The following is a 25,556-nucleotide window of genomic DNA, read 5'->3' as shown; positions in this document are numbered from 1 at the left end:
GATGCCACAACGATCATGTTATCCAAAGGGTTAGAATAATGACCCAGTGGCGTCGGCACGTGCTGCGGCGGGTTATTGTTCTGACGAGGCGGGTTTGTTGTGCGTGGCTGAACCAGCATACCCGTCCCAGGCGCTTCGACCCGGTTTACTACTACCGGGTCACTGGTTCCTGCTCCTGGAGTGTGAAAGAGATTTCTTGCCTCATAAACCGACGGCAGACGAGTCTGATGCCTCCTCCTCATGACTTCGTTTGAAGCGTTCTGATCTAGCATGAGCCGGTAAGACTGTGATTGAATTCGTTGTGCCTGAGCATCCAAAGCATCCCGCTCCTCGGCCATCCTGGTGTTTTCTGCGTTTAGCCCCTCCTTGGCCTGTGCTATCTCATCACACACCTCCGTGATCGCCGCATTATGCTGATCCTGATCTGCCGGGTTAACCACCGCTGTTAACAGCGCTGTCAGCTTATCCAGTAAGTCGGTTAAGACCTGAGCCGGCGAGCGCTCAGGGCCTCCTGCCCCGGCAGCCGCTACCGCTGTTGACCCGGAAACCAGCTCTGCCGCCGTTGATGAGTGCTGCACAGGCTGTGTTCCGGCCATGAAGATTGCAACCCGGTTCGGCGGCTCACAGGGGTCCGGAATACTATCGCCATCGGAACAGCCCCCAAGTCGGCCGTCTTGTAGCTGATACAATGACTCGGTCTCACCGATGGATGACTCGCCATCAGAGTAAACGACGGTCTCCCCACCAGATGCAGGTTTATCCTCATATTCCGCTCCACGGATAAATCCCACGAAGGCACGTTTCATGGCGGGCTGAACCCGGGCGGGTCTCGCACGCTGAGCCATCTCGATGATGTCGGTGCAGATGTCTGGCTTAGGGCCCGGTTCGCTTGCCGATGAAGACGTGAATTCTGCCGAAGGGGACCCGGTACCCGTACTCAATTGAGCCGGCCTCGGAGCCCCAGCCTACGTCGTCGATGTAGAGCTTGCCGCGACGACTCTTGGTCATCCGGCCCACGACGTATCCCTTGATCCCTTTGAAATTGCCCTCTAAGAACTTGAAACCATCATGCGATAGCCCCACGGTGGGCGCCAACTGTCATGGAATTGTCATGGCAGATGTCCTAGTGTGAGGACTTAGTCGTGGAGCCATCGCGACTAGGTTAGCTTAAAGGGGTTAATCAGGACAAAGGACACGAGGAGTTTATACTGGTTCGGCCCCCTTACAGCGAAGGTAAAAGCCTGATCTAGTTGTAGGTGTATTGCTAGGGTTTCGATGAGCAGGGGGTGAATACGCTTGACCCGGCTCTCGATTTGTTGTTTCTTGTCCTCGAACCGCCGTCGGGTCGTCCCTTTATATACACAGGTTGACACCCGACGGTTCATAGATTCCTGGCCGGCTCATAGACAAGTCCGGCTCGGTATCTACTCTTTCCTATCTTACAACACAAGTTATACTCGTATGGCGGTTTACATTTATGGGCCCTAATCCGCCCTTTGGGCTTTAGGCCTTCTTACTAAGTCTCCCTCGTAAGTCGCCATCCTTCTATGTCTTCATGGGCTTCAACATTGGTAATCCTCACGAGCATAACCCGGCCCCTCCTGGGCGGTTTATACTCAATAGTTATATCCCCAACACATATGTTATGTGCCTATTGCACATGTTTGTTTGCATTGTTGCATGTTAGTATTCCAAATTTCATGCATGTTCTACATAGGAAAAATATTTTATTTGAACATATCGACATCGAAGGAGCTGCACCCTAGGCAGGGCGGGGTTAGAGAAGGACATCGGTGTACATATGTACACCCATTATTTTAGGAAGAGAAGTTTAATGATCGGAGTTAATCTTCCTATAATGAATTAGTAAAACATCAAGCTTCAACCTCTCTGTACGCCCAATAAAATAAGGACCCTAATATCTGGCGATCGCTAGTTGGGGAGGTTCCCCTAGCCAATGGTTCATTCATGAAAACACACACAATCCCTTGGTGGTTTTGGCAATTCATGTCAACGTACATATCCTTGGACTATTATTGTTCTTGAGTATATCTCAGGAAAGTTCAAGGTACGTACAACAAGGGAAGTGAAAATGGACCCCTCAATATGCTAAGGACAAATGCTGGATCAAGCCTCAAGACTTCATTTTATGTTTAAGTGATCAAATATTACATTGATTCCATAGGTATGCCAATACTATCAAAAAAGGATGAGGCCGATATGAAGATTGAAATCCAAAAGCCTCAAACAATTTCCCAAAGTCCCACTATATCACAAACCAAACATTCAACTCAGACTCGCTAAATCAATCCCATCAGAGTCACCGAGTCACATTGATACATCGTTGTCCTAAACCCTAAATTTTCTGTCTCACCAAGTTGATCCTTTGGTCTCATCGAATGGCACTTGCCAACCTTGTGTTGCCTACTGAAATTCATTTTGAATTTCTGAATAGTTTAAGTCGGGGACACCAAAGTGTGTAAAGTGCTCAGGTCAGAACAACTCTCGGAGCCACCGAACAGTTTCATCCAGTGTCACCCTAAATGAAACGCTCCCCTCGAGCGTTCGTTCCAGTAGGGGTCCAGCTCCCCCCTAGCTGGCCACTGAGCTGATTTTTTTCTTCGAAAAATTGCCATCAACAGGAAAACAAACATTTCCTTGTACAAAAACGGCAAAGAAAACATAAATTAAGAAATGGCCATTTAAATTCCCATCCTCCTCTATAAAATCAAGTTGTACAAAAGTTGTACTTCAACAAGTTCATATTTGCCATGATATTAAAAAATAAACTTCATGGCAATTTAGTGCAAAAAACACATAGTTTGCCATGATTTATATTTTCATTTAAAAAAACATAAAAATTATACACATGAATTTGCCATGATAAATAAAATTTTCATGCTCTTAAAATAGAATTGCCATGTTATTAAAAATAAAAATTTCATGCTCTTAATAATAGAGTTGCCATAAAAAATGGTAAAAATTCCCAAAGCTTTGCCATTGGAGCATTATAAATAGACCTGCCATGTTTGAAAGACAAAAATGTTATGAATTAAAATGTAGATGGCAAAAATGTTTAAATCTGCCATATGTCAAGTTAAAAAAAAACTGCCAAAAAAGTTGCCATGTACCTGAAAACTAAATAAATTATATTTTGCCATCTAGTCAAGAAAAGGTGCCCCTAAAAAAAAGTAAAGAAAAGGTGAAACCATCCCAGATCTCACGAGTGGAGCTTAAGGCACGACCCAGTGTGGTGGGTGGATTGTGTTTAGAATGCGTTCGCGCAGTTTTTGCGTTGTAGCGAAGGACTTTCAAAAACTGATGTGCAAGCAACCACGCATCAAAATCTGTGGGCGCATCCAACAGCAGCCAATGCTGCTGAGAGGAGCCAAAAAATCTGATGTTTGCCATATACTAGCTTTTTCGTAGAAGAATGCTGCCTCTTCCCGGAGAAAGAAAGAAAAGAAAAGAATGCTGCCTCTCAGGGCATCTTTAGCAGAATTTGACAAATTTGGCCCCTCAAACGCGCATCCAAGGGCACTGATCGGACACTCTTTACAAAATACAATCCACATTCGGACACCTCAATTATCATATCTCAAATTCATACAAACTCATGCCACTATGTTGACACACACATATCGTCCGGCTACTCCATTACACTACACCAAACATACCATCGACTACCAAAATACAGTTTCTTCACAATGCAGGCGCGGATGGCTTCCTCCACTGCGGTCGCCCGCGCCGCCGCATCAGCCGCCTCCGTCGCCGCCATTTCCGCCACGATACGGGCCTCGGCGGCCCTTATCCTCTCCTTCCCACGGCGGGCCGCCCGATCCCGGCGGGACTCATCTGCCCGACCAGTGATTGGGAAGGAGAGGTGTTCCGGCCGGGACCGTGATGATCCAGCACCAGAGGACCCGAGCGCCCGATGAGGCGACGCTATAGCGTCGCAGCGGACGGATCCGTCCGTCGGCCGGGCGCTGTCCACTAGGGAGCGGCGGAGTGCAATGCGGACTGCCATTGCCTCCTCCAACCCACACGAGACGACACCTCAGTCGACGGATCCGGACTGGTCGGAGTCCAATTCACTGCCTGCCATGGCAGAGAAGGCTGCAAACCGTCAGAGGTGAGCTCATGTGGCGGAGGGGAGTGGAGTGAAAGGGTAGAGTTTGCTCCGACGAAAGAATGAGAATGAATATAAGCGAGGTGGGTGGGCCAGCATGAATCGGGTCCAACGTAGCGGTGTCCGGGTGTCCCATATCCGCTGTCTATTGGACTGGATATGGAGTTGTTGGTCAGTCCAAACGTTTGAGACCCGTTTGAGACGTTCGTCTAAATTAAAAAATCATGATCGATCAATGACCGGACAGCTTGCCCGGATGTATGAGGCAGGTTTGGAAGCTCGCGTTGTAGGTGTAGATGCTCTCACAGTTAACCGAGGATCGGCCGTCGGACTCAGAGTCCAGCACTCGCCCGAAATCACTCTCGAACCTAGCCAGAATCTTCAATGCCAACTTGGCAACAAGGGCCACGTGCGCAGACCCGTTCCCGTCCCCGGGAAACCCAAATCGCAACGCGAACCTAGAAGATTCCGCCACTAGGAAACACACGCCACCCAACCAGAGGCCACAGCCCCGAATTCCACAAGGAAGCAGTAGGGGCCCACCGCCTAGTGGCTGCTCCGCGGGGCCAGCCGATCCACCACGCCCATCACCCCCCTACCCAGTTGCAGGCCAGCAGGCACCCCCACGCGCGTCCAAGTTGAGCCATTCAGCCACCCGACCCCACCCACTGTCTAACCGCGTGGCTCGCGCGGGTCCTCGGTCCGCCCAATGCCAGGCGGGCCCGGGCGGGCGCACTCGGGATCCAAGGCCCCGCACGGCCTGGCGCGGGGCTTTCGAGGCGCAGCCGGCCAAGTTGCCTCCCTCCCTGCTCGCAGCGCCGCGGCACGTCCGGCGGCAAGTGGGACGCCAGGATATGGTACGGCCCACTGTCCCGCCTGCCGTCACCAGTGCGCCGGGCCCCATGAGGCAGAGGGAGCCCCGCCTCGCCCACGGTGGACCGGGTCCACGCGCGCCGGGGCTGGCTGCCTTCGCTTTCCCGGCTCCCCTTCCTGCATGGCCCCTCCCGCAAGTTTTTCCCGTCGCTTTCCTCGGCCGCATCCGCGAGCAGTCACGGCGACGTCACGTCCGCGGACCGCGCGTCCCTCTCCCTGCCGCGCGGGCGCTCACCTCGCCCGGACCCACCCGTCAACGGCACGAGATGTACATAGCCCCGTCCCAACCAGCCGTGCCCCGCTCGCCCGCAGCGAGCGAGAACTTTCCCTGTTACCCCAAACAAAACTTTCTTTATTGATTGCGCACAGTGCGCACCAATCGCGCTCAAGCGCCGATTTACCAGTGATTTTTCATACTATTTAAAATGGAATCAAGCTAAGAGCACCCCGTCGGGTACACAGAGAGAGTGTGGCGCGGCCGCAAGCGAGCGGGCAGCCGCCGGCCGGTGGCAGCGGAGCAAATAGTAAGCGGGGGTTAAGTTAATGCGGCTTTGGGCCGCTCGTAAGCAGCAGCAGCAGGTCAATACCGCCTCCTCTTGGCTACAGGGAGGCTATAGCCTATAGCCGCTTCGTCTCCTCAGCCTGCCTGCCTGCCTGCATCCGGAGCGATGTCGGATCCGCCACCGCCGCAGCAGCACCACCACCGCAGCAGATAGCGCCGGCGGCGGCGGCGTCGGCGGCGGGCGTGCGCGATGAAGAACTTCCTCCGGAAGCTCCACATCGGCGACTCCGCCGGCGACGGCGCCTCGTCGCCCGCGCCTCCCCTCCCGTCCTCCAAAAAGGGCGGCGGCGGCGGCGGCGGGGCCGGGGGCCACCACGCGTCCTCTGGAATCTCGAGCTGGCTCAGCTCCGTGGCCGGGCGCCCGCACCCGCCGCAGCCGCCCTTGCTGGCGGCTGCGGCTGCGGCGGCGGTGGAGACGGAGGCGGAGGAGCTGGCGCTGGCGTCGTCGATTGGGGAGAGGCAGGCGGAGGAGGAGGACACGGCGAGGAGGGACGAGCGGAAGGAGGACAGGAAGAGGGAGATTGAGAAGCAGGAGAAACGGGAGGACGAGCTGGAGGAGTACCACATGCAGCTAGCGCTGGAGATGAGCGCGCGGGAGGACCCCGAGGCGATGCAGATCGAGGTGGCCAAGCAGATCAGCCTCGGCTCCTGCCCGCTCCAGAGCTCCGCCGCGGAGGTCGTCGCCTTCCGCTACTGGGTAACTAATCCCTTCCTCCTCCGTCCGCCGATCCTACACATTCGCATTGTAACTGCGGTGGGATCTTACTCATGCTCTAATGATGCAACTTGTCCGCTGGATTGCTCAAATACACCCAGTAGGTTAGTTGAAACCAGATTGTATCACACATTTCATTTGTTTGCTGAAAATACGTGCCGATCATGGTGTTGTTTTTCCGATGACTGTTCAATTCAATCGTCACCGAAGGGATGCACCAAATTTTTTGTTGCTACTGTAGTTAGGCAACTTAGCTAGATATATATGATATATGCTCCTTCGCTTCACTGGTTGCTCCACAATGATGCTTGTGACTTGTGAGCAATAGCACCTGGGTTCGAGGGCGACCAGGGCCCAATCGACTGAGGATTTCTTAATTCCCAGCCTAAACCGTGAGCCATAGAGTTCTCATCCAACTGTAAAAAAAGGGGGGAAAACATGTTGATGCTATTCTGATGGCTACGCTCAGTCCACTAATATAAGAAGTTCTAAGTCGATTGCATTATCAAATCCAAATGAAATAACGAGCCAACCTGCTACCTTCGAAGATATGGGCTAACAGTAATTTGTTTAGTGAACACTCAACCAATAGTCCTGGAATATCCACCACGGATCCTTTGCGTAATTAGAGAGTACAGAGTAGAGACTGTTAAGTGAATATTGCCCTACATTTTTGCGATTCTTACAATTTTCTTGCTTGCCTTATATGGTAGATTTGTTCGTGCTTCACAGAGTTTCAGTGCCCTTAGCTATGACGACAAAATATTGGATGGTTTCTATGACATTTGGGCCACTGGGGGCAAGCCCGCACTGCGAACCATACCCTCTCTGATGGAGCTGCATCAGCAACCTTTTTCTCTTGGAGCTAAAACAGAAGCTGTGTTGGTCAACAGAGCACAAGACTCTGAACTTGTAGACCTTGGGCAGAAGGCACTCAACATGGCCGTTGACTTCCGCTCTCAAACTTCACATTCTGTTGGCCGTGTTTTAATTCAGAGGCTAGCTATTTTAGTGGCAAACCACATGGGTGGGCCAGTTGTTGATCCAGAAAACGTGCTCTTGAAGTACCAGAATATGAGTAGTTCTCTGAGAGCTAGTATTAGAAGCTCCGTCATGCCTCTTGGCCGCATCACAATTGGCCTGGCTCGTCACCGTGCGCTGCTTTTTAAGGTCAGTAACTTATTTCATTGTGGCCAACTCCTTTTTCTGATTACAAAGTTTATCTGCCGGGATATAGAATACATGAAAGTGTCAAGGTCCATCTATTTCTCAAATGCAATACCTGATCTATTCTCTTTTCTCAAATTTAAGTTCAGTAGATAAATTCGCGTGAGCATATTCTTCCTCTCCTTATCCCAGCAGTAGCACATAACCTGACTATATTCTTGTTGTACGCTTCCTAGTCCTTGAGCTGAATTTCTGATAGGTGCAATGCATACACACAAGACTTGTCCTCTAGCCAATTAGTTGTCGATGACAGTATGTTAATACCCACTTCTGTGCAAACATGAACCTAGGTGTTGGCCGACAACCTTGATGTTCCTTGTCGACTAGTCAAAGGAAGGCAGTACACTGGATCAGATGATGGAGCCTTGAACATTGTGAAATTGAATGATGGAAGGTACTTATTGATTCCTTGACAGATTTTTATGTTACGCCACTTTTGCAGTGAGAAAAATGGAGAGTTGCATTACATTAATACATTGTCATGGTATTACATGTACTACTTTCACATTTTTGCAGGGAATACATTGTCGATCTCATGTCAGATCCTGGTACTCTTATTGCTTCAGACGGTGCAGACTTGGGTAGAGAATTTGAAGAAAGTTCCTTTGCAGATAACCACCAAGGTGACAAAGATGACGGCGACACTCAGTTGCGATCTTGTATTAGTGAACCTTCAAGTTCTGTGTGTGGTTCTTTTGAAAACGAGTCAAAAGGATCCACACCTACCAATGTTGTGGATCCGTATTGTGTAACAACTAGCCAGACTCGTAACCAAGGATCTTTGCAATCAAGTTCATTGGGGGAACTATCAGCTGGCTCACATGCAAGTGAAAGTTTGCCTATTATCAAGGAATCTAGAAATGCAGACCATACCTTGGCTGTGAAGAACAAAGAAAAGCCGATTGCAGCAAATAAGTCATCGTCAAGTTCACCTTCGTCTTCTGAGGTTGGTAGCGCTCCAGCTGTAAGGAGGACGAAGGTGAAAGATGTCTCAGAGTATATGATTAGTGCTGCAAAAGATAACCCCCAGTTAGCTGAGAAGATCCATGCTGTATTACTAGAAAATGGAGTTGTGCCACCACCTGATTTGTTTTCAGAAGAATCTAGGGAACAACCAAAAGACCTAATTGTGTATGACACATCTCTGTTTCAAACGAAAGGTGAAATGATAAAGCGGATGAATGAGCTTGAATCCACATCACATGATGAAAGTGATCATGGTCCTTCGTTGCCACCTCATCCTGGATATGAACACCAAACAAAGGTTGTTCCTTACCGGCCTAAACCTGTCCAAGGAATGGGTATTTATCACCCCTCAAATTTCCATGATAACAGTAATCCATCTTTACCTCTGTATGAATCATCTGCACTTGCCCGGGAATACCCATTTCAACTCATAAAGCAAATGCCTGTTACAGCTGCTGCAGTTGCAACTGCTGCAGTGGTTGCATCTTCAATGGTTGTTGCTGCAGCTAAATCTAACAGTGATATTAAACTAGATGTCCCTGTTGCTGCTGCTGCCACTGCTGCTGCTGTTGTTGCTACATCCGCTGCTGTTAAGCAATATGAATACATGGATCCGGGTTGTCAATTGATTAGCTTGCCTAGTTCTTCAGAGGCAAATGGACCAGTCCATAGAGTTCGACCTGACTGCTGGGATAAAGATCAGCTGGAAGTTGATCATGGACAAGAAAATGCTCTCGAGCAAGGAAATGCTTTGGTTGAAGTCCCTCGGGAAGCTGAACGGATCTCTGACAAGTCAATCGGGACAGAGAGTGTAAGATCTGATGTAACTATGGACGATGTTGCAGAGTTTGAGATCCAATGGGAAGAAATTGTTCTAGGAGAACGTGTTGGGCTAGGTAAAATTATCTTGATTTTCTGTAAATTATTATATTTGATAGCTCTGCTGATATTTTAATTATGTGAGTCTTTGTAGTATTACCGAGCTACCATTCACCAGACATTGTTATCCTATGACATAACGTGAAACATACCCTGTAATAGTGTTGTATTGCCCTTGAAAAAATTGTTCTATTTCATTATTTTCCCACTTTCTTTCCTTTTGTGTCTCACATGGCTTTCCCACGAGACAACATAAAGATCTCCGTAGAAGATGTGGTTTTGTAATATGCTGTTCTTTGAACTAACATCTTTCTCCTCTTCTGTGGTTCAGGATCTTTTGGAGAAGTGTACAGAGGGGAATGGCATGGAACAGTAAGTTTTTCATTTAAATGGCTGAATGTATTTGGAAATCAATTCAACTTGCTTGGGACAATGTAACGAATTTCGAAATTATCACCAGGTTGGAATAATGAGCTTACACTTTTGGTCTAATGAGTTTAACTCCAATCAAGAAAAATGCGGTGTTTATATCATAGTCACAACATATTGCTAAGGATTAGCAAGAATTCTAACTTCAGACCGTGTATAACTTAGCAACGACGAATCATCTTCACTTCAACACTATGAACTCTGTTACAAATTGCACCTAGATACCTGATTGCATCCTCAGGCATCAAATGATGTTTGCTCGTAATGTAATCATGGATGCCTCGTGCATGAAACAGTGCCAACCACTTTATCTTCCACAGTTCATTCATTGCTTCCAGCCTGTGCTGGAAACTAGCATTGTATTTCTGTACATGCCATTCCGCTGAGACACAGGGTGTTCCTCTGGCTTGCTTTCAATGGTTGCCTCAACACCGTGGTAATGGTTACAAAGACTTGGGTCCTCATGCTAGATGTGATTGTTGTCCTGCAGTTGGATGATGGACCTACCTACCACATTATGCTTCACTATGATAGTGCCCAAAGAGTCGGACAGCAACTGTCTTTGAACCGCTTGGCTTCGCGCTTGGCCACCGTTGGTGTTACTGTGGGAGCATGATGCATGCGCTGGCAGCAGTGCTATGTGAATCATCATTTCTTTCTGTTTGCTGCCTGTGCCCTGCACCTGCGGAAGGCGTGGAATATGCTGATCTTCGGCAACAAATCATTACTCTGGCCAATATCGCTTGGTTGATGTACGATGACTTTCAGCTCTGGACTTCAGTGACAAGTGAAGCCTGTCCATGATAGCTTGGACTGTCCTGCTTGACCTCAACTAGTACTGACAAATTCATGACTTTTCGTGCTTTCCTTTGTTTCCTTCGCTTGGGTGGTGGCCAGTTTTCCGTCTGTTGCTCTTTTGTTTCACTTCTGCTTTTAATCCTCTCCGCTTTGTAACTTATTGTCTGTAACAGTTGTTTTCAATATAATGATAAGATAGAGATTCCTACCTTTTGCCTCAGATAATAATCATGGACCAATTAAAATTTGATCTAGCTATCACTCCTCAGTCACTCTGTTTTCTTTGAGTCATACTAATGTCTTCCACTACCATTTTGTAGTGTTCTTTTTTGCATCATATTAATTTTTTCCTTCTGTAGGAAGTTGCAGTCAAGAAATTCTTGCAACAAGATATTTCAAGTGATATACTGGAAGAATTAAAAGCTGAGGTATATGGCTTTCTGCAACTCAAATGCCTGAAGATAAAAAATGCATTCTCTTGTAGCTGTAGTACTGATGTGCTTACTTTTTTTAATGGGAATGAACCAATCATTGTGCCCCGGAGACAGTAACAGGGATTTAAGCATTAATATATCTTTCGGTTTGGCTGATGTTACCTTTGTATTGTAGAGAAATACATATGACTGAGTTGATAATATCTGATCTGTATGTCTGCATAGCGTGTGGCAAGAGTATTTTGGGCAATAATTGAATTCACAATACTGTTAATTACTTAAGAATTGTCTGTTGAGCTCCCAAAAGCTCCCTCCATTGATCTTGTTTGAAAGTACGACACTCATCTGCGCTCATTTATTTCCTGTCTTCAACATTATGAGTAAATAATCACACCTACATCCTTTTATTCCCAAGACATAACACCATGGATAACATGGCTGTTCCCTCTAGGACTCTCATTTCATGACCTTCTGAGTTCTGACTCCCCTTGCTATTTGTTGTATAGGTGCGAATAATGAAGAGACTGCGGCATCCAAATGTTGTTCTATTTATGGGTGCTGTCACTCGTATACCCAATCTTTCTATCTTGACTGAATTTCTTCCAAGGTACGTTTTACTCCCTTGATGGCTTGATGCATTTTCTTTTGTTTTTTAGTGCAACTGCTTCAAAATTGAACAATACCGGGGCCCATTTACACGCCAAAGTTTCCCAGAATTAGTGATTATTAGTTCACAGACTGTCACCTTTTCTTTGTTTTGCTAAAATGGATTAGGGATTAGTTCACAGACTGACACCTTTTCTTTTGTTTTGCTAAAATGGATTAGTGATTAGTTCACAGACTGTCACCTCATTTTAAAAGGAACTGAAAGAGGTTGTATTTGGCTCAAAGGTTAACAGTTGTGCGCTGTTCAAAGAAATTTCAGATGAAGTTGTTGTCCCCATAGGACCTACGTGTAATTTCTTGATACGAATCAACCTCGTGAAAAGTTTATGGTCACCTGATCTTCTGGACTGTATCATCTTTGAATGAATAAAATAACTACTGGGAATATACAATCGAGGTAGCAAACTTTCAAATAATCTTCTAACGACAAATTTGAGACTCTACCTAATTGCCGGCTGAGAACCATACGTTGAGAGATGCAGTCACCCTCAGCTGAGAACAATATGTAGAGAACCTGCATATATACAATAACTCTCACTTTCTTTTACACACATGGAAATCAAACACTAGCTATCATGCAGATAATTGTTGGGGAGCTAGTACTTTGGTCTAATGGAGTCCACATGTTTGAGTCCACGGCCTAGTAAGAGTCCGACTATATATGTATTTGAATCCGACTATATCAGTATTTTGAGCGCTGATTCGATTGTCATCCAAAAGGACTTCTATCACGAACTGGAGGGAGTAGTATATATAAGCTTTTGAGATTGTGATGTTCTTAATATTTCTCTCAGTAGACTGCTGGACTCATTGACTAATAATTGCTAACTGTGATATTGACAATGGCACAATGCAGAGGTAGTTTGTTTCGGTTGATCCGTCGCCCCAACAACCAGTTGGATGAAAGAAAACGTATAAGGATGGCACTTGATGTGGTATGCCTGCGTTTTTGTTGTACTAGCTCATTCATGTGCAGAATGTTGGACTAAATTTGACTGTATCTAACTTGCCTACCTGGTTCTTGTTTGCCACAGGCCCGTGGAATGAATTATTTGCACAATTGTACCCCAGTTGTAGTTCATCGAGATTTGAAGTCACCGAATCTACTTGTTGACAAGAATTGGGTTGTGAAGGTAGTAAACAGTGATATTTTTTGGATTCTTTCTGCCATTTCTTGATGTATAACCATTTTCATTGTCTTGTTATTATTTAGGTTTGTGATTTTGGTTTATCACGTATAAAGCACAATACCTTCCTTTCCTCAAGATCCACAGCTGGAACAGTAAGCTTGCTTGTGATTGTGTTTAATTTTACATTTTCTACTAAACTAAGAATAGGAAACCTTTTTTGTTGGAAAAACATAGAGAATAGACAGCTTATGTGTTGGTTCTGCTTTTGTATGAACTTCTTTATTTCACTGTAATGTAGGCGGAGTTTGTGCTTGCTGAGCTTTGTTGTGCTGGACTTATATTCTAACCTGCTGTGGGTTAGCTGCAGAAACAGAAGAAAGTTGGTTAGCGAAATGATAAAACATGCACAAGCTAGTTGAGAAAATGGGATTGTCATAATCTACATCATTGCCAAGCATAGCCATAAACATGTATATGGGTCTATCTGTAACTCCATTGTGTAGGAAAAGTTGAAACGCTAGCCGACTCAATTTTAGAGATTGCTGTAAGTAGGTTCAGGGGTTGGGAGAAGGTTTGTGTAAGTAGCTTCAGGGGTTGGGAGAAGGTTGTTGAGCTGTAGGCAGTTGCTTTGATTTATTGTGGCATGAATCTTCTTTAAACTTGCATATATTTGTGTGGCAAAAGGTCTTTAACACCTGGAAAGTGCTCACAAAAGATAAAATTATGTAAGGGCTTTCTATGTATTACACAAAGGGCCATGGTCCCTGGATAACAAACCTAGAGTACAGATTGGCCCCTGTGTAGTCGACTTTGCATACCGATTCATCATTTATTATTCATAGTTACTTGTTTGTCTACCACTGAGTGATGCATTCCTGTGGGTATGAGACTGAGTGGATTGGAATGATGGTCAAATGATGAAATACCAGTACATCAATAAGAACACAGCCTTCATATGGCCATTTTCATGCAAGTATTTAGACACAACTGGTTTATCTTGTTCCTCGACTGTGTGTTTACTGTACTATGAGCAAGTTAGCGCTACATATTTTGAACGTACAAGTTCTCTATTCTTGTATCTAGGATATTCTTAAACATGGAAGTTTTTTGAATGACTTAAACATGGAAGTTTGCTGATCTGGTAGCTGGGTCTAGGTCAAATACTTTTACAGGTTACTGACCATGTGCATCAATTGCAGGCGGAATGGATGGCACCAGAAGTGCTTCGAAATGAACCGTCGGATGAGAAGTAAGTTCTTCATGTTGCTCCCTCATATGTGTGCTTTTCCCCTATTTTATTTGACAAATGATTTATTTACCGTTTACATTGCAGATGTGATGTTTTCAGCTATGGGGTTATATTATGGGAACTTTGTACCTTGTTACAGCCATGGGAAGGTATGAATCCCATGCAAGTGGTTGGAGCTGTTGGCTTTCAGGAACGACGCCTTGATATTCCAGCCGAGGTGGATCCTGCCATAGCAGAGATAATAGAGAGATGCTGGCAGACGTTAGTATGCTTGAACTTGCTTCATATACATCATTATCTGATAGAATATCACTGTTTCTATTATTTTCCTGGAGTACTTTGCTGCAAGATGCTGGTTGTTTCAAGGCGTTGTGCATTTTGTTACTCACATCGTAGTTACACTAGCAACTGTGGGCATGTTGCATGGGAAGTACTCCCTCCGTCCCTAAATAGATCACCTATAAATTCAGTTAAAAAGTTAACTACTTCTAAGTTTGACCAAATATATAGAAGAAGCTATTAACAACTACTCCCTCCGTCCCAAAATAAGTGTCTCAATTTTAGTACACCCTCCATAAAGAAATATAAGATCATTATGAAAATATATTCCCTCCATAGTTAATAAGCTATTAACAACTACTCCCTCCGTAGTGGATAAATTCATTATGAAAATATATCTAATAGTGGATATATTGATATTGATTTGATATTGTTTATCTTCATATTTTTGTATATATGCTTGGTTAAACTTAGAAAACATTGCTTTTTGACTCAGTTTATACGCCAGTAAAACTTAGAAAGCATTGACTTTTTGACTCAGTTTCTACGCTATCTATTTGCGGATGGAGGGACTATACAAACAGTTGTGAAAATCCATATTTATATAATTTTTCCACCATATAATTATTTCTTTCCCAACCGCTCAAAGAAGAAGACTTGGCACTAAGCATAGGTTAAATTGCGAGCCATATGCCTGCAATTAAGAGGTAATGAAGTGTGTCTTAAGTCTACAATTAAGAGGTAATGCGATGGGAGATGCATTCACGATTCAGATCGAAAGTTTCACACACCAAACTATTAGAAGTCGGAAGAAAAGTGGAATATGAACAATTTGGCTTAACCTTTAATTGTTTGAAAGGACATTAGCACCCCTAGAGAAATATCACCTTCTTTTGCATGCTAGAGAAAGCTAGTGGTGCTATGCCTACTTGCCAAAGAACATCATGTTTCTGTTTTTCCTTACAAGTGAAGTTCTAGATGACACTTTTATTGGGATATTTGTATTTTCGGGTTTGTTGTAGTTGCTAGTTTCTGGTTTAGAAGTCGAATCTTGTAAGCTTGTTCAGATATCAAATTCGTATGTTCTCTTCTTGCATGATAAATTGTTAGAAGTTCCTATAATATTTCCACTTGTATAAAATGGTACTATAAGCAAATGAGGTACTCTTAATTTCACATTCATTCTATTTTATATGCCTATAAATGTGTTCAAGAAAGAACCTATCGACTCATTGTGAGAGGGAATAAAGTAATGACTTCGCATTATACTGAAGAAACTACATATATTTTTTTATCACAAATACTAACATACACCATACCTGAAATGGTAAATTAGGACTACCTCCGTCCCACAATATAAGAGCGTTTTTGACACTAGTAGTGTAAAAAACATACACATGTTACTATCTGACGACCAATACTAAAACAACAGGTTACCATAACCATTCTTTCATCTAAGTTGAAAAAGAAAGCGATAGTTACATGATTCTTTTCTTCTCTGCCTTATCAGTCTTACATCTCCAACTGTACTTACATATATGCTTAGGGTCTGAATTCTGTTTGTATTTTGTCTGATTGTAGAGACCCAAAGACGCGTCCATCATTTTCAGAGATCATGGCTGCCTTAAAACGAGCATTGAAAAAATTGTCTGCCAACCAACCACGAAGACAGCGAGTACAGGAAACAGATGACTAAGAAAAATCAGAGATCAACATCAGCTGATAACATAAACAAAAAGGGTGCATTGGTTTTTCCTGCCGTCCACCAGCTGTCCGTCTGTAACTATACCATTCTTTGTATAGCTCCAAGAAATGCTTGCCGATGATGGAAAAGGTGAGATTTTGGTCGTTTTACCCTCCAAAGACAGCTGTAAATTTTCCAGTGAGGCTGGCAGAAATCTGCCGAGCATTACTGCTTCAGTCCATCTATTGGGTGGAAGACAGTCCAAAAAATAAACACATCCATCAAGCAAATCAAAAGGAAGGAAAAAGGAAGAAAAATTCCAGGACAGTTAGTCCAAAATAGTGATGTTGGGCAATGTCATAACAAAGTTGAGATTTCAGAGTCAGCATGCCAGGTAGAATGGGATCCTCCTTTGTTTAGTTATATGTCTTTAGTTTTCCAGCCAAAGTTGGATGATTCATGTTTATTCAACAGAAAGATGCTATTGATACGTTCACCTTGAGCATCAAGAGGCACCGTGGCCAGGGCCTTGTGTATATCACACCATGGCAAATTTGTCTGAATTGGCAGTTAGATTTCCAAAGAAAATCTCTGCTGTTTGTGCTAAAATCACTATTCTTTACAGCAGCAGTGTTGATTCTTCTCTCTCTCTCTTTATTTTTTTGCTGTAACAAGTGTACAAAAATAAATATTCCATAGAATAGGGTGCTGCTAATTGATCCTTTGCTGCAACATGAACTCTATGCATTTACCCCTGAAATTAGGTGGCAAGGAAGAGTAGAATATGTTGCCACATTTCCTTGTTTTCTATATGTGCCCAGATTTACCTTATTTATAATACTGGTGCTCAGGTAGTTGAGTTGCTCCTGGAGTAGTGGTATTGCCATTATCATGATTTTTAGATAAAACTATACTTATATTAGTCGAAAGAAAATGTTTTATTGAATATAGCAAATTGCTCTTTTTAGATAAAACTATACTTATATTAGTTTTCTATAATTGTCCTGTTAGTTAGAAATATTTAAGGTCACCTAGGTAATAGGACGACATATGAAATAAACGGATGTTCCCTGCAAAAAAAAAACGGTATGCTATCGTGCTGATGATGTTCCCTGGGAGGGCATGGTAGAATGGAAGTTTTTTTTATGGCAATTTATATTGTTGTGAGGATGGCAGATTTGTCATGCTTGTCAACTAAACCTGCCATCCTTAGCCAACATAAATTGCTATGCAAGTCGTTCATGATTGTCATGCTTGGTTAAGTCGGTCCTAAAGAAAAATACTCTCTCTGTTCACTTTTGTAAGTCATTTCAGACAACTCAAAATGGACTGTTTTGTACATTGTCTGAAATGTCTTAAAGATCTTATAAAAATGAATAGAGGAAGTAGTAAAAATCGTGCATAGATGAGAAAATTACGTTTGGCGGAGAGGAGACGGGGTGGCAGTAGACCATCACCACCAGTCCACAACAATCTATTCGCGATGAATGACGGACAGCGGCTCGTCGCGCATGGAGCATGCGAATGGTCTCTATTGGCCTCGCAGCCGGGACTGGCCTGTCGCCCCTGATCAACTCCAAGAGTGTGCACGTTGGTACATGGGTCCTAATTCCTATACTCACTCCCATACATTTTGGCGAGTCTTCTCCAGTAAAAATCACGGTAAACACACACGACAGTCAGCTTATTACCCGGTGCGCGGCCACATGATTTTTGTGACGCGGTCACCCAGGCCAGGGCGCGGCAGCCGAACGTGCCGTTTTCACCCATCGCGAGCGGGGGCAAAAGGCACAAATTTGACCTTAAATCGAAACTATTTTACAAACTAAACTGTTCTTGAAAGTATTTCATCCGGCTGACCTTTAATGTGCAGGGCCTGACAGTAAGGCGCCGCACTCTACTGTGCAACGCCTAACACTTAGGCGTTATATTGTGCAGCTCCTATCTTTAAGGAGTTGCACTATACTGTGCAGCGCCTAGCTCTAAGGAGTTGCACAGTAGAGTGCAGCGTCTTGTTGTCGGGCGCTACACAAAAGGGTCAGCAGTGTGAAATATTTTCAAAAGCAGTTTAGTTTGTGAAATATTTTTATTTTGAGGTCAAATTTGTCAAATTTGTCGCGGGGGCAGATCACGATGGGAAGAGACCAGGCAAACCGGATCCTCCATTCCCCCGGTGCCGCGCGTCCAGCGTGCCCTGTCGGCTGCCCGTCTTCGCCCGGTGTCCCGGTCACCCCCAGTCGGCCAGTCCCACCGCCCAGCCACTCACCACGTGCACCCCGCGACTCCCACAGATCTCGCGTTCACCCCCACACGTCGCCGACGCGCTAATAATCGATCGCATCCCTCCCATCGCACCGCAGCATAAGCACGCGCGCCCTGTGGACTCCCAGGTCACACACCACTCCTGCCCCCCCTCCCCCGATCTCCGCCCCGATCCCGCACCAGCGCAGCAGCAAGTCATGGCGACCGCGTACAACCTGAGGTCCCGCGACGAGCCGGACGACTTCGACGAGTTCGACTCCACGCCCTACGGCGGCGGCTACGACCTCTTCGTCACCTTCGGCCGCCCGCTCCCGCCCTCCGACGAGACCTGCTACCCCTGCTCCGCCCCCTCCACCTCCTACGACGCGCCCCACTACGCCGCCGAGGAGCCCTCCCCCTACGCCCACCACCAGAAGCCCCAGCCCGCCTACGGCTTCCGCCCCCAGAACGAGCAGCCCTCCTACGGCCGCGAGGACGACGACTCCGGCTACGGATCCAAGCCCAAGCCCCAGCCCGCATACGGCTTCCGCCCCCAGGCGGAGGAGCAGCGCCCGTCCTACGGCGGCGGGGGCGAGGAGGACGACTCCGGCTACGGATCCAAGCCGCAGCCGGCCTACGGCTTCCGCCCCCAGCAGGAGGAGCAGCCGGCCTACGGCTCCGGCTACGGGTCCAAGCCCCAGCGCTCCGAGGAGGACACCTACGGATCCGGCTACGGCCGGAAGCCGCAGCAGCAGGAGGAGCCCGCCTACGGGTCCGGGTACGGCTCCGGCTACGGGAGGAAGCCGCAGGCCGAGGAGAGCTACGGATCTGGGTACGGGAACGCGACGCAGCCGGAGGAGGGCTACGGCTCCGGATACGGGTCCAAGCCGCAGGTGGAGCAGACCTACGGCGGATCCGAGTATGGCTCTGGGTACGGAAGGAAGCCGCAGGTGGAGGAGAGCTATGGGTCGGGGTACGGAAGCAGGCCCCAGGGAGGGGGAGAGGAGTACGGTAGCGCTGGGTATGGCGGGAGGAAGACTGAGGAGGAGGGCTATGGTGGTTCTGGGTATGGATCTGGCAGGAAGGTGCAAGGCGAGGATGAAGGTGCCTATGGGTCTGGTGGGTACCAGAAGCCCAAGCCGTATGGAGAGGAGACCCAGGGTTCATATGGTGGTGGGTATGGCCAGGGGAACTATGGCCGCAAGAAGCAGGTGAGCTCCTGCCCGTTTCCGTTACTGTTTGAGCATATGATTTTGTTACAATTAACTTGTTTATTGAATTGTCAAGGATCATGTAAGCTCCTGCTCTCGTGTGTTTACTGTTTTGTGCCTATGCATTTTGTTGTGATTAACTTGTTTAGTGAGTGGTCAAGGAATGGTTAGATGATTATTACTTGCTGGCGTGGTTGTAATTGTGTCTTGCAGCAGGTGGGAGATGATGGATACAACCATTTCTTGCCATTCAACTACATGTCGTTAGCTGACAAGTGACAACAGTTCATGGGTTTTGAAAGGGGTTAGAGTTAGCATGCCAATGCACAATTTAGAATTCATGCTTTATATGTGGTCAAGAAATAAAAGAGTTGCTCATATAGTAAATTTAAATGCTGGAAAGCAAAAAATGTTTTGCTGAATAGTACAGTTGTTATGCTAACATGAACGGTTCTGTTCAGCCGGTCCATTGAAATGCTTAGTGCACTGGGAATTTTTTCTTGTTCCCAGTACTCAATAAGCATGCTCATGTGCTCACTTGTCTACTAAAAATTGAGTTAGTGTAATGTTACTTTTGAGCATTGACAACACTGATTGATTCTACATGTGGTGTTTCTTTTGATTATTTGATTGACAGTAGTGATTGACTCTATGTGGGAGTACTTTTTTGTTGTGCAAATTCATCATTTACTTAAATACTGATATGGTTGTAAATTAGTCTGGTACTCCCTCCGTTCCAGAATAGATGACTCAACTTTGTACTAAAGTTAGTACAAAGTTGAGTCATCTATTTTGGAACGGAGGGAGTATATGCTATCGTTGTCTCCCAGAAGAATTTGTCAGAAATGTAGCTAAACAAATTAGTGACAATCACACTAATGGTTAGTCGTCTAAGATTGAACACCTAGCTTTAAGAATGCAATAATCTTATGACCCATACTCATCGTACATTTGATAACTTATCATCTGTGTACTTGAGTAAATGCAATCTTTGTATATTTAAGATAAAAAAATTGTGCCATAGCCCTCAGCAATAGGAGTATTGTTTGCAATCTTGCTTGTACCACCTTTTTGCTGTATTCTTTTCCCTTTTTTTGGTGCACTTCTTGAAGCAGACAAACATTATGCTTCCTGTAATGTTATAATCAGATCTTTCTCATCGACCCTAAATATTTCGTGCTGCTTCTTTACAGGATGACGACTCTGATGATGAGAAGAAGAACCGTTACGCGAAGCGCGATGACTCTGATGATGAGAAGAAGGAACGTTACGAGAAGCACCACCACCATCGCCGCCACAACTACGATGACTAAGCATCCAGCATGGTCTTGACCTGCTGCCATCGGCCCCACATCTCGCTACTACACGAATAAAGATTGGTCTTGTTTCCCTTGTTGGTGCTGGATCATTCCCCTCTTTTATGAACTTGTATGACTGCAACCTAAAGTGTGTTATGTGGGTGGTTTATATGTTTGAACTATCTCCTATCTGTGTGCTTGAGGTTATGTGTTTATGTACGTGGTTTGCTGTGTCTGAGACTGGGTTCTGCTTGTGCTTCGTTATTTGATCTTTGCTGCTGCTCCTCTTTGAACTATTGGAACTTGCTGGGGATGATTATCCGTTGTAGACTCTGCTGCTATCGCTGTGCTTGGCGCTGCCCCTGGCGCTCCTCTTGGCGACAGCGACAGCTGGCAGGACCTGTGCCCGAGGTTTCTCCATGGTGCATGCCAGCGACAGCTGGCAGGACCTGTGCCCGAGGTTTCTCCATGGTGCATGCCGACCCCATGGACGTCCCAGTTTGCTCATTTTTGTGAAGCTTTGCAGATTTTGCATACACTTGTTTAAAAGTCCATAATCTCCACGCTTGTTTAAACTTTATGAACTTACTAGCAAAAAGGCCTGTGCGTTGCAACGGAAGAAAAAAAATTCTCTCATATCTCTAGATGGGTCAATTGGGCAAACTATATGTGGTCGGTTGGCGGGTTATGAGATTGAGCCCTGTCATCGGCTATTTTATTTTTTGCCAGCTCTCCGAATGTGGGCCACAGTGCACCGTCAGGTGCGCTTCCTCTGTTGGGCCAAAACAGGTGGCAAGTAATGAAACCAAATAGCGTAGGTGAAATTAATTGAAGCGGAACGAAACCAAGAATATCACCTCTTTTTAATAGTAGGTATAGATTACTTACTCTCAAGGATCTTTTTTTAACTTACTACTCTCAAGGTTCTACGCAAGATTTTATGTCATACTATATACTTTTTCCACCAGAGTTTTTGAAGGAAGCATATAAGGCATATTTATTGAAAGGTTTTTTCACGCGAGTTATCAAAGAGGCAATAACCATTATATGATGTATCATTTTTGTGTGTGTTTCTCACTGAGTTTGAAGAAGTTTTAACAACACATCGAGCACATTTTTCCCACGGATTTTTGAAGAGCTTTTTCAAGATATGATGCGTGGAGATGCGTAGATTAAGGGATATGTTGAAAACTTTGTTAGCACGGAACACTCCCTCTGTAAACTACTGTAAGATCATTTATAGATCAGAGTACTTGTTAAGGGGAATTCTTCCCTCATTCTAAGCACGAGCACTGATACGCGCACAACACTATGCACACGATTCTTGAATGACAAATCCAATAAGGCCATCCATGCATGGCAACAGACAGCAGCACACCGCTAGATGAGCCATCGTGCAATGGTCGTGTGCACAACAGTTCCCGTAAGCTCTCTTGTAAACAGTCGCGTTCACAATCGCACCCCCTCTCTTGTAACTGTCGCCCCTTCAGGGCATATTAAATATGTAACTGTAATCAACGAATAATGCACACAATCTTACTGCTCATCGTCTCTTCATTTTTACAGCAACCTTGACAATGGACCACTTGAAACAGCCTCATCGTCTTTGTGATGGCAACTGTGCACATATCGGATCAGCCACACAGGAAAATGTTCTGGACCACCAATAGGCAAAGCAGTCGAAAACAATAGTGCCTAGCTAGGCTGTTGGGGCCAATTCTTTTGGGCGATTCTACCAGAATCACCCCCCTCCCCAGCTTCTCCCAGAATCACCACTCCATATTTTTTTTTTTACAATCCTAACTAATTAGACCTTAATTAGATAGGATTGTAAAAAAAAAATGGAGTGTCGATTTTGGGATAAGCTAAGGAGGGGGCGATTCTGGGAGAATCGGCGAAAAGAACTAGCCCTTGGTTGGTTACCTGGCGCATTGTCTTCAACCTCCAAAGCTCAAGAAAGAAACATTAGTCAAGCTATGAGATCAGTAGGCACGTGAATGTGGCGAGTCACCCCCTTGCTTGTATAGGTCGATCGGAACAACGCACAACATGTTGACTCCGAAACTCCCTATGGTGATAGCTAGCATTGTTGATTCTGAATGTAATCATCATGGTTGATTTATGAAGTTCCTTTCCAAAAAAAAAAAACCCTCCAAAGCTGTTGCAGGGGGCCTACGTAGAAGTTTTAAGCCGTGTAACTTATCACATCACACACCATGATCCAGACATCAATTCTGCATGATTAACCGAAGAACAAGAAATTAGGAGTACTTACTTTTGCTCAATGACAACAGGCAACTAAGACAAGTTTGCGCCTCAACGAAGCACAATTGAAATGTTAGTTCATTTACATGGTGAATACTTTCCAGGTCCACATACAAAACATTTGAGCAAAGGTGCAAGCACAACATAGAACATCAGTCAAGTTCCAATTCGAATGCAGAACACAATATGCCATATGGTCTTTGGGTTTGGCCAAGCAACGTCTGGCCTACTCTTTCTTTGGCGAGAAATGGTTGCCGCCGGTAGCAATTTTGAACAGATAGAATGCCAACATCAGAGCACTGTGACGGTGAACAAATTAGCTCTGTCAGAGATGCATATTGTGTTCACAACAGCGACATAAATGAAATATATGAAAGTTCTTCACATGGTGCTACCAGATGCACAACGTTGTATAATCCAGTGGGGGTGCATGGTTGGAAAAGAAAAAGGAAATGAAGTTACCTGAGGCCAGCAACGACACCAGCCGGCATTATCTTTGAAGTTTCAAGGTATCTTTGCCCCATAACAAAGGTCAAGGCCAGTGCGCAAACTGTTCCACACCAAAATAAATGCACGGTTAGAGCAGAAACAACAGATCAAGGACTCATGTTTCAGGCAAGCCCACAAGAGTAGGTACATTTCTTGCATAACCTTCCCCATTCCTAAGGGGGAGGACTCCCTTTTATTTCCAGATTCAAGAATTGATGGTTAACATGTCGGACTAAGAATTCAGCACTAATAACCTATGTTACTTTTCTACTAGAGCAAACAATGTTCCAGTTAAAGTTCTGTGAAAGGAAGATATGACGATATGCTCAAAGCATTCCAGCACAGATGTAAAAGCAAAGCTCATTGAGTTAGAAACCTACAATCCCAAGAGATGCTTTGCTAATGAGTCTCAAAATTTGTAGTTACAAGTAACCCATTCACATTAAAGTGGATCCAAATATCAGTCCAAATAAAACATCAAGATAAAATTTAGAAGGATCAATGTCAATAAGCCAGTATCTACATGCCTACACGAGACAAGGTACCGCAGGTTACAGGTACACATTGACACACATTCCATTAAAGAATAATGGATATAACGAATTAACCTGGTAACCAGGTATTCAGACACTACAGGACCCAGGCAAGTGAGCAAGCTACAATGCCAAGGAAGGCAATCAGCGCCCTGCTCTCTGATCATTCCGTTGACTATGCTCAAAGTCCCAATCAGTAAAGTCTATTCACCTTTAATGTTATGATACACCGATGCAATTAACTGAAACTTTGAAGGGAGCATTTTACAGCAATGCATTCTATTATAACCACACCGGAACCATGCGTATGTCAACAAGAAGTGCTCTTGCCATGTCCTAAATGAAAATGGCTACTATGCTGAGAAATACAACTACTCCATTTATAATTTTTGTAGTGCCCAAGCACGTCTGAATGCATGTCAGGACCGGTTCTGCGTTTCGTGTGGCACCAATTTTCACTGACATCAGGACAGAAATCTCTAGTCCAATTTCCTACATGCGCAATAACCACAAAGTCCTGATCCTAACCAAATCAAAATGTTGGAAACCACCGTCTCTATTAGTAATTCCATTCACATGGAGATCGCATAACTCCCATGACGCCCGGCCCACTTCGCACTAGTTTAACCAGTGACGTATCATCCACCATCAATGACAAATACATTTTTCCTTCTTCTGAATGGCAGTATGATCCGAAGATACAGAAACAAGAAAATGGCGGAGTAGTCTCGACACCGTGCAGCTATCCGTTTCTTTTCTTTTGTGATGAATTAGAAAGCATACAATTAAATGCGCAGTTGAAATTGGAGGAAGGGAGACGGAGCGTACGGGTCTCGAGTGCGAGGGCGAGGTAGGAGTTGCGGCGCTTCTCGAAGGCCTTGAGGCTGACGAACCCTGCCAGGAGGAGAAGCCCGCCCACGCCGGCGCCGCCCGCCAGTGAGGCGGTGCTGCCGCGGCGGAGGTAGCCCAGCAGGCCGCCGGCCAGGACCGCGAACCCGTAGGGGATCGTGAAGCAGAAGTCGTGCATCTCCGAAGCACCTCTCTCTCAGATCTCTCTCGGAGCCGAGATCTTGGAGGCCTTTGCCTTTTCTTCTGCTTCCTCTGTTTTTGGTCGTCGACTTGTGCTTGTGCGCGTGGTGGTCTGCGCAGAAGGGGCCAATGGTGGTTTTCTAACGGCGTTGGTTTCCCACTAAAATAAGTGGCCTAGGCCGCTTTCCGTGACTGTGAGTTGGAATGGATCTCATTCATCTTCTCCGCACAAAAAAAAAGTTATGTTGCACATTTCACTTATTTCAGTATTTGTTTCAGTTTCACTTTCTTTTAGTATTTCGCATATTACATAATTCAGTTATTTGAAATATTTCCGAAGCATATATCTCAAACATTTCAGTGCCTATTTCACCCTCCCTCTGTCCTGTAATATAAAAGTGTTGGTATATATTTTAGTTCACTTGTTGGTATATATTTACAACATACTTCCTCCATTTTCATAATGCAGT

At 45.3% G+C, this 25,556-nt stretch overlaps 3 protein-coding genes across 7 annotated transcripts; 2 read left to right on the top strand and 1 right to left on the bottom strand.

The window, feature by feature from the left end:
- Positions 1-5,477: 5,477 nt before the first annotated feature.
- On the top strand, positions 5,478-16,663 carry LOC125520067 (putative serine/threonine-protein kinase SIS8). Of its 5 annotated transcripts, XR_007288406.2 has the most exons (14): positions 5,486-6,261; positions 7,012-7,449; positions 7,797-7,900; positions 8,023-9,368; positions 9,683-9,723; positions 10,938-11,006; positions 11,519-11,619; positions 12,535-12,613; positions 12,713-12,811; positions 12,892-12,960; positions 14,008-14,057; positions 14,142-14,318; positions 15,918-16,414; positions 16,495-16,663. XR_007288406.2 is itself a non-coding variant. In XM_048684862.2 (13 exons), the coding sequence occupies exons 1-13, from the start codon at positions 5,755-5,757 to the stop codon at positions 16,030-16,032; spliced, it is 3,195 nt and encodes a 1,064-aa protein (XP_048540819.1). In that variant the 5' UTR covers positions 5,486-5,754; the 3' UTR covers positions 16,033-16,663. The 5 variants fall into 5 exon arrangements, 3 of the variants coding, with proteins under 3 accessions (XP_048540820.1, XP_048540819.1, XP_048540821.1); XM_048684862.2 differs by having other exon boundaries at positions 15,918-16,663; XM_048684864.2 differs by having other exon boundaries at positions 6,017-6,261; positions 6,993-7,449; positions 15,918-16,663.
- A 1,693-nt stretch (positions 16,664-18,356) lies between these two features.
- LOC125520068 (uncharacterized) lies at positions 18,357-21,005 on the top strand. Its single transcript, XM_048684866.2, has 2 exons — positions 18,357-19,472; positions 20,666-21,005. Exons 1-2 carry the CDS (start codon positions 18,480-18,482, stop codon positions 20,783-20,785), a joined length of 1,113 nt encoding a protein of 370 aa, XP_048540823.1. The 5' UTR covers positions 18,357-18,479; the 3' UTR covers positions 20,786-21,005.
- Positions 21,006-23,069: 2,064 nt separating this feature from the next.
- On the bottom strand, positions 23,070-25,225 carry LOC125523989 (protein FATTY ACID EXPORT 5). Its single transcript, XM_048689072.2, has 3 exons — positions 24,886-25,225; positions 23,498-23,585; positions 23,070-23,334 (listed from the first exon to the last, which is right to left on the bottom strand). Exons 1-3 carry the CDS (start codon positions 25,082-25,084, stop codon positions 23,262-23,264), a joined length of 360 nt encoding a protein of 119 aa, XP_048545029.1. The 5' UTR covers positions 25,085-25,225; the 3' UTR covers positions 23,070-23,261.
- Between the last annotated feature and the right edge of the window lie 331 nt (positions 25,226-25,556).

This window comes from Triticum urartu, chromosome 7A (genome assembly GCF_056163025.1).
Source record: "Triticum urartu cultivar PI428250 chromosome 7A, HENAU_Tu73, whole genome shotgun sequence".
NCBI classification, from domain to species: domain Eukaryota; kingdom Viridiplantae; phylum Streptophyta; class Magnoliopsida; order Poales; family Poaceae; genus Triticum; species Triticum urartu.
This window is presented reverse-complemented; position numbering and strand designations above follow the sequence as displayed.

Bases quoted from the DNA above. Each gene is read 5' to 3' on its own strand.
- LOC125520067 (XM_048684862.2), top strand. From the start codon at position 5,755: ATGAAGAACTTCCTCCGGAAGCTCCACATCGGCGACTCCGCCGGCGAC. The intron at 12,614-12,712 runs GTATGCCTGCGT...TGTTTGCCACAG, and splicing joins TAAGGATGGCACTTGATGTG to GCCCGTGGAATGAATTATTT. The intron at 14,319-15,917 runs GTTAGTATGCTT...GTCTGATTGTAG, and splicing joins ATAGAGAGATGCTGGCAGAC to AGACCCAAAGACGCGTCCAT.
- LOC125523989 (XM_048689072.2), bottom strand. From the start codon at position 25,084: ATGCACGACTTCTGCTTCACGATCCCCTACGGGTTCGCGGTCCTGGCC. The intron at 23,586-24,885 runs GTACGCTCCGTC...GGTGTGGAACAG, and splicing joins CGCCCTCGCACTCGAGACCC to TTTGCGCACTGGCCTTGACC. The intron at 23,335-23,497 runs GTAACTTCATTT...TCACCGTCACAG, and splicing joins GGTGTCGTTGCTGGCCTCAG to TGCTCTGATGTTGGCATTCT.
- LOC125520068 (XM_048684866.2), top strand. From the start codon at position 18,480: ATGGCGACCGCGTACAACCTGAGGTCCCGCGACGAGCCGGACGACTTC. The intron at 19,473-20,665 runs GTGAGCTCCTGC...GCTTCTTTACAG, and splicing joins ACTATGGCCGCAAGAAGCAG to GATGACGACTCTGATGATGA.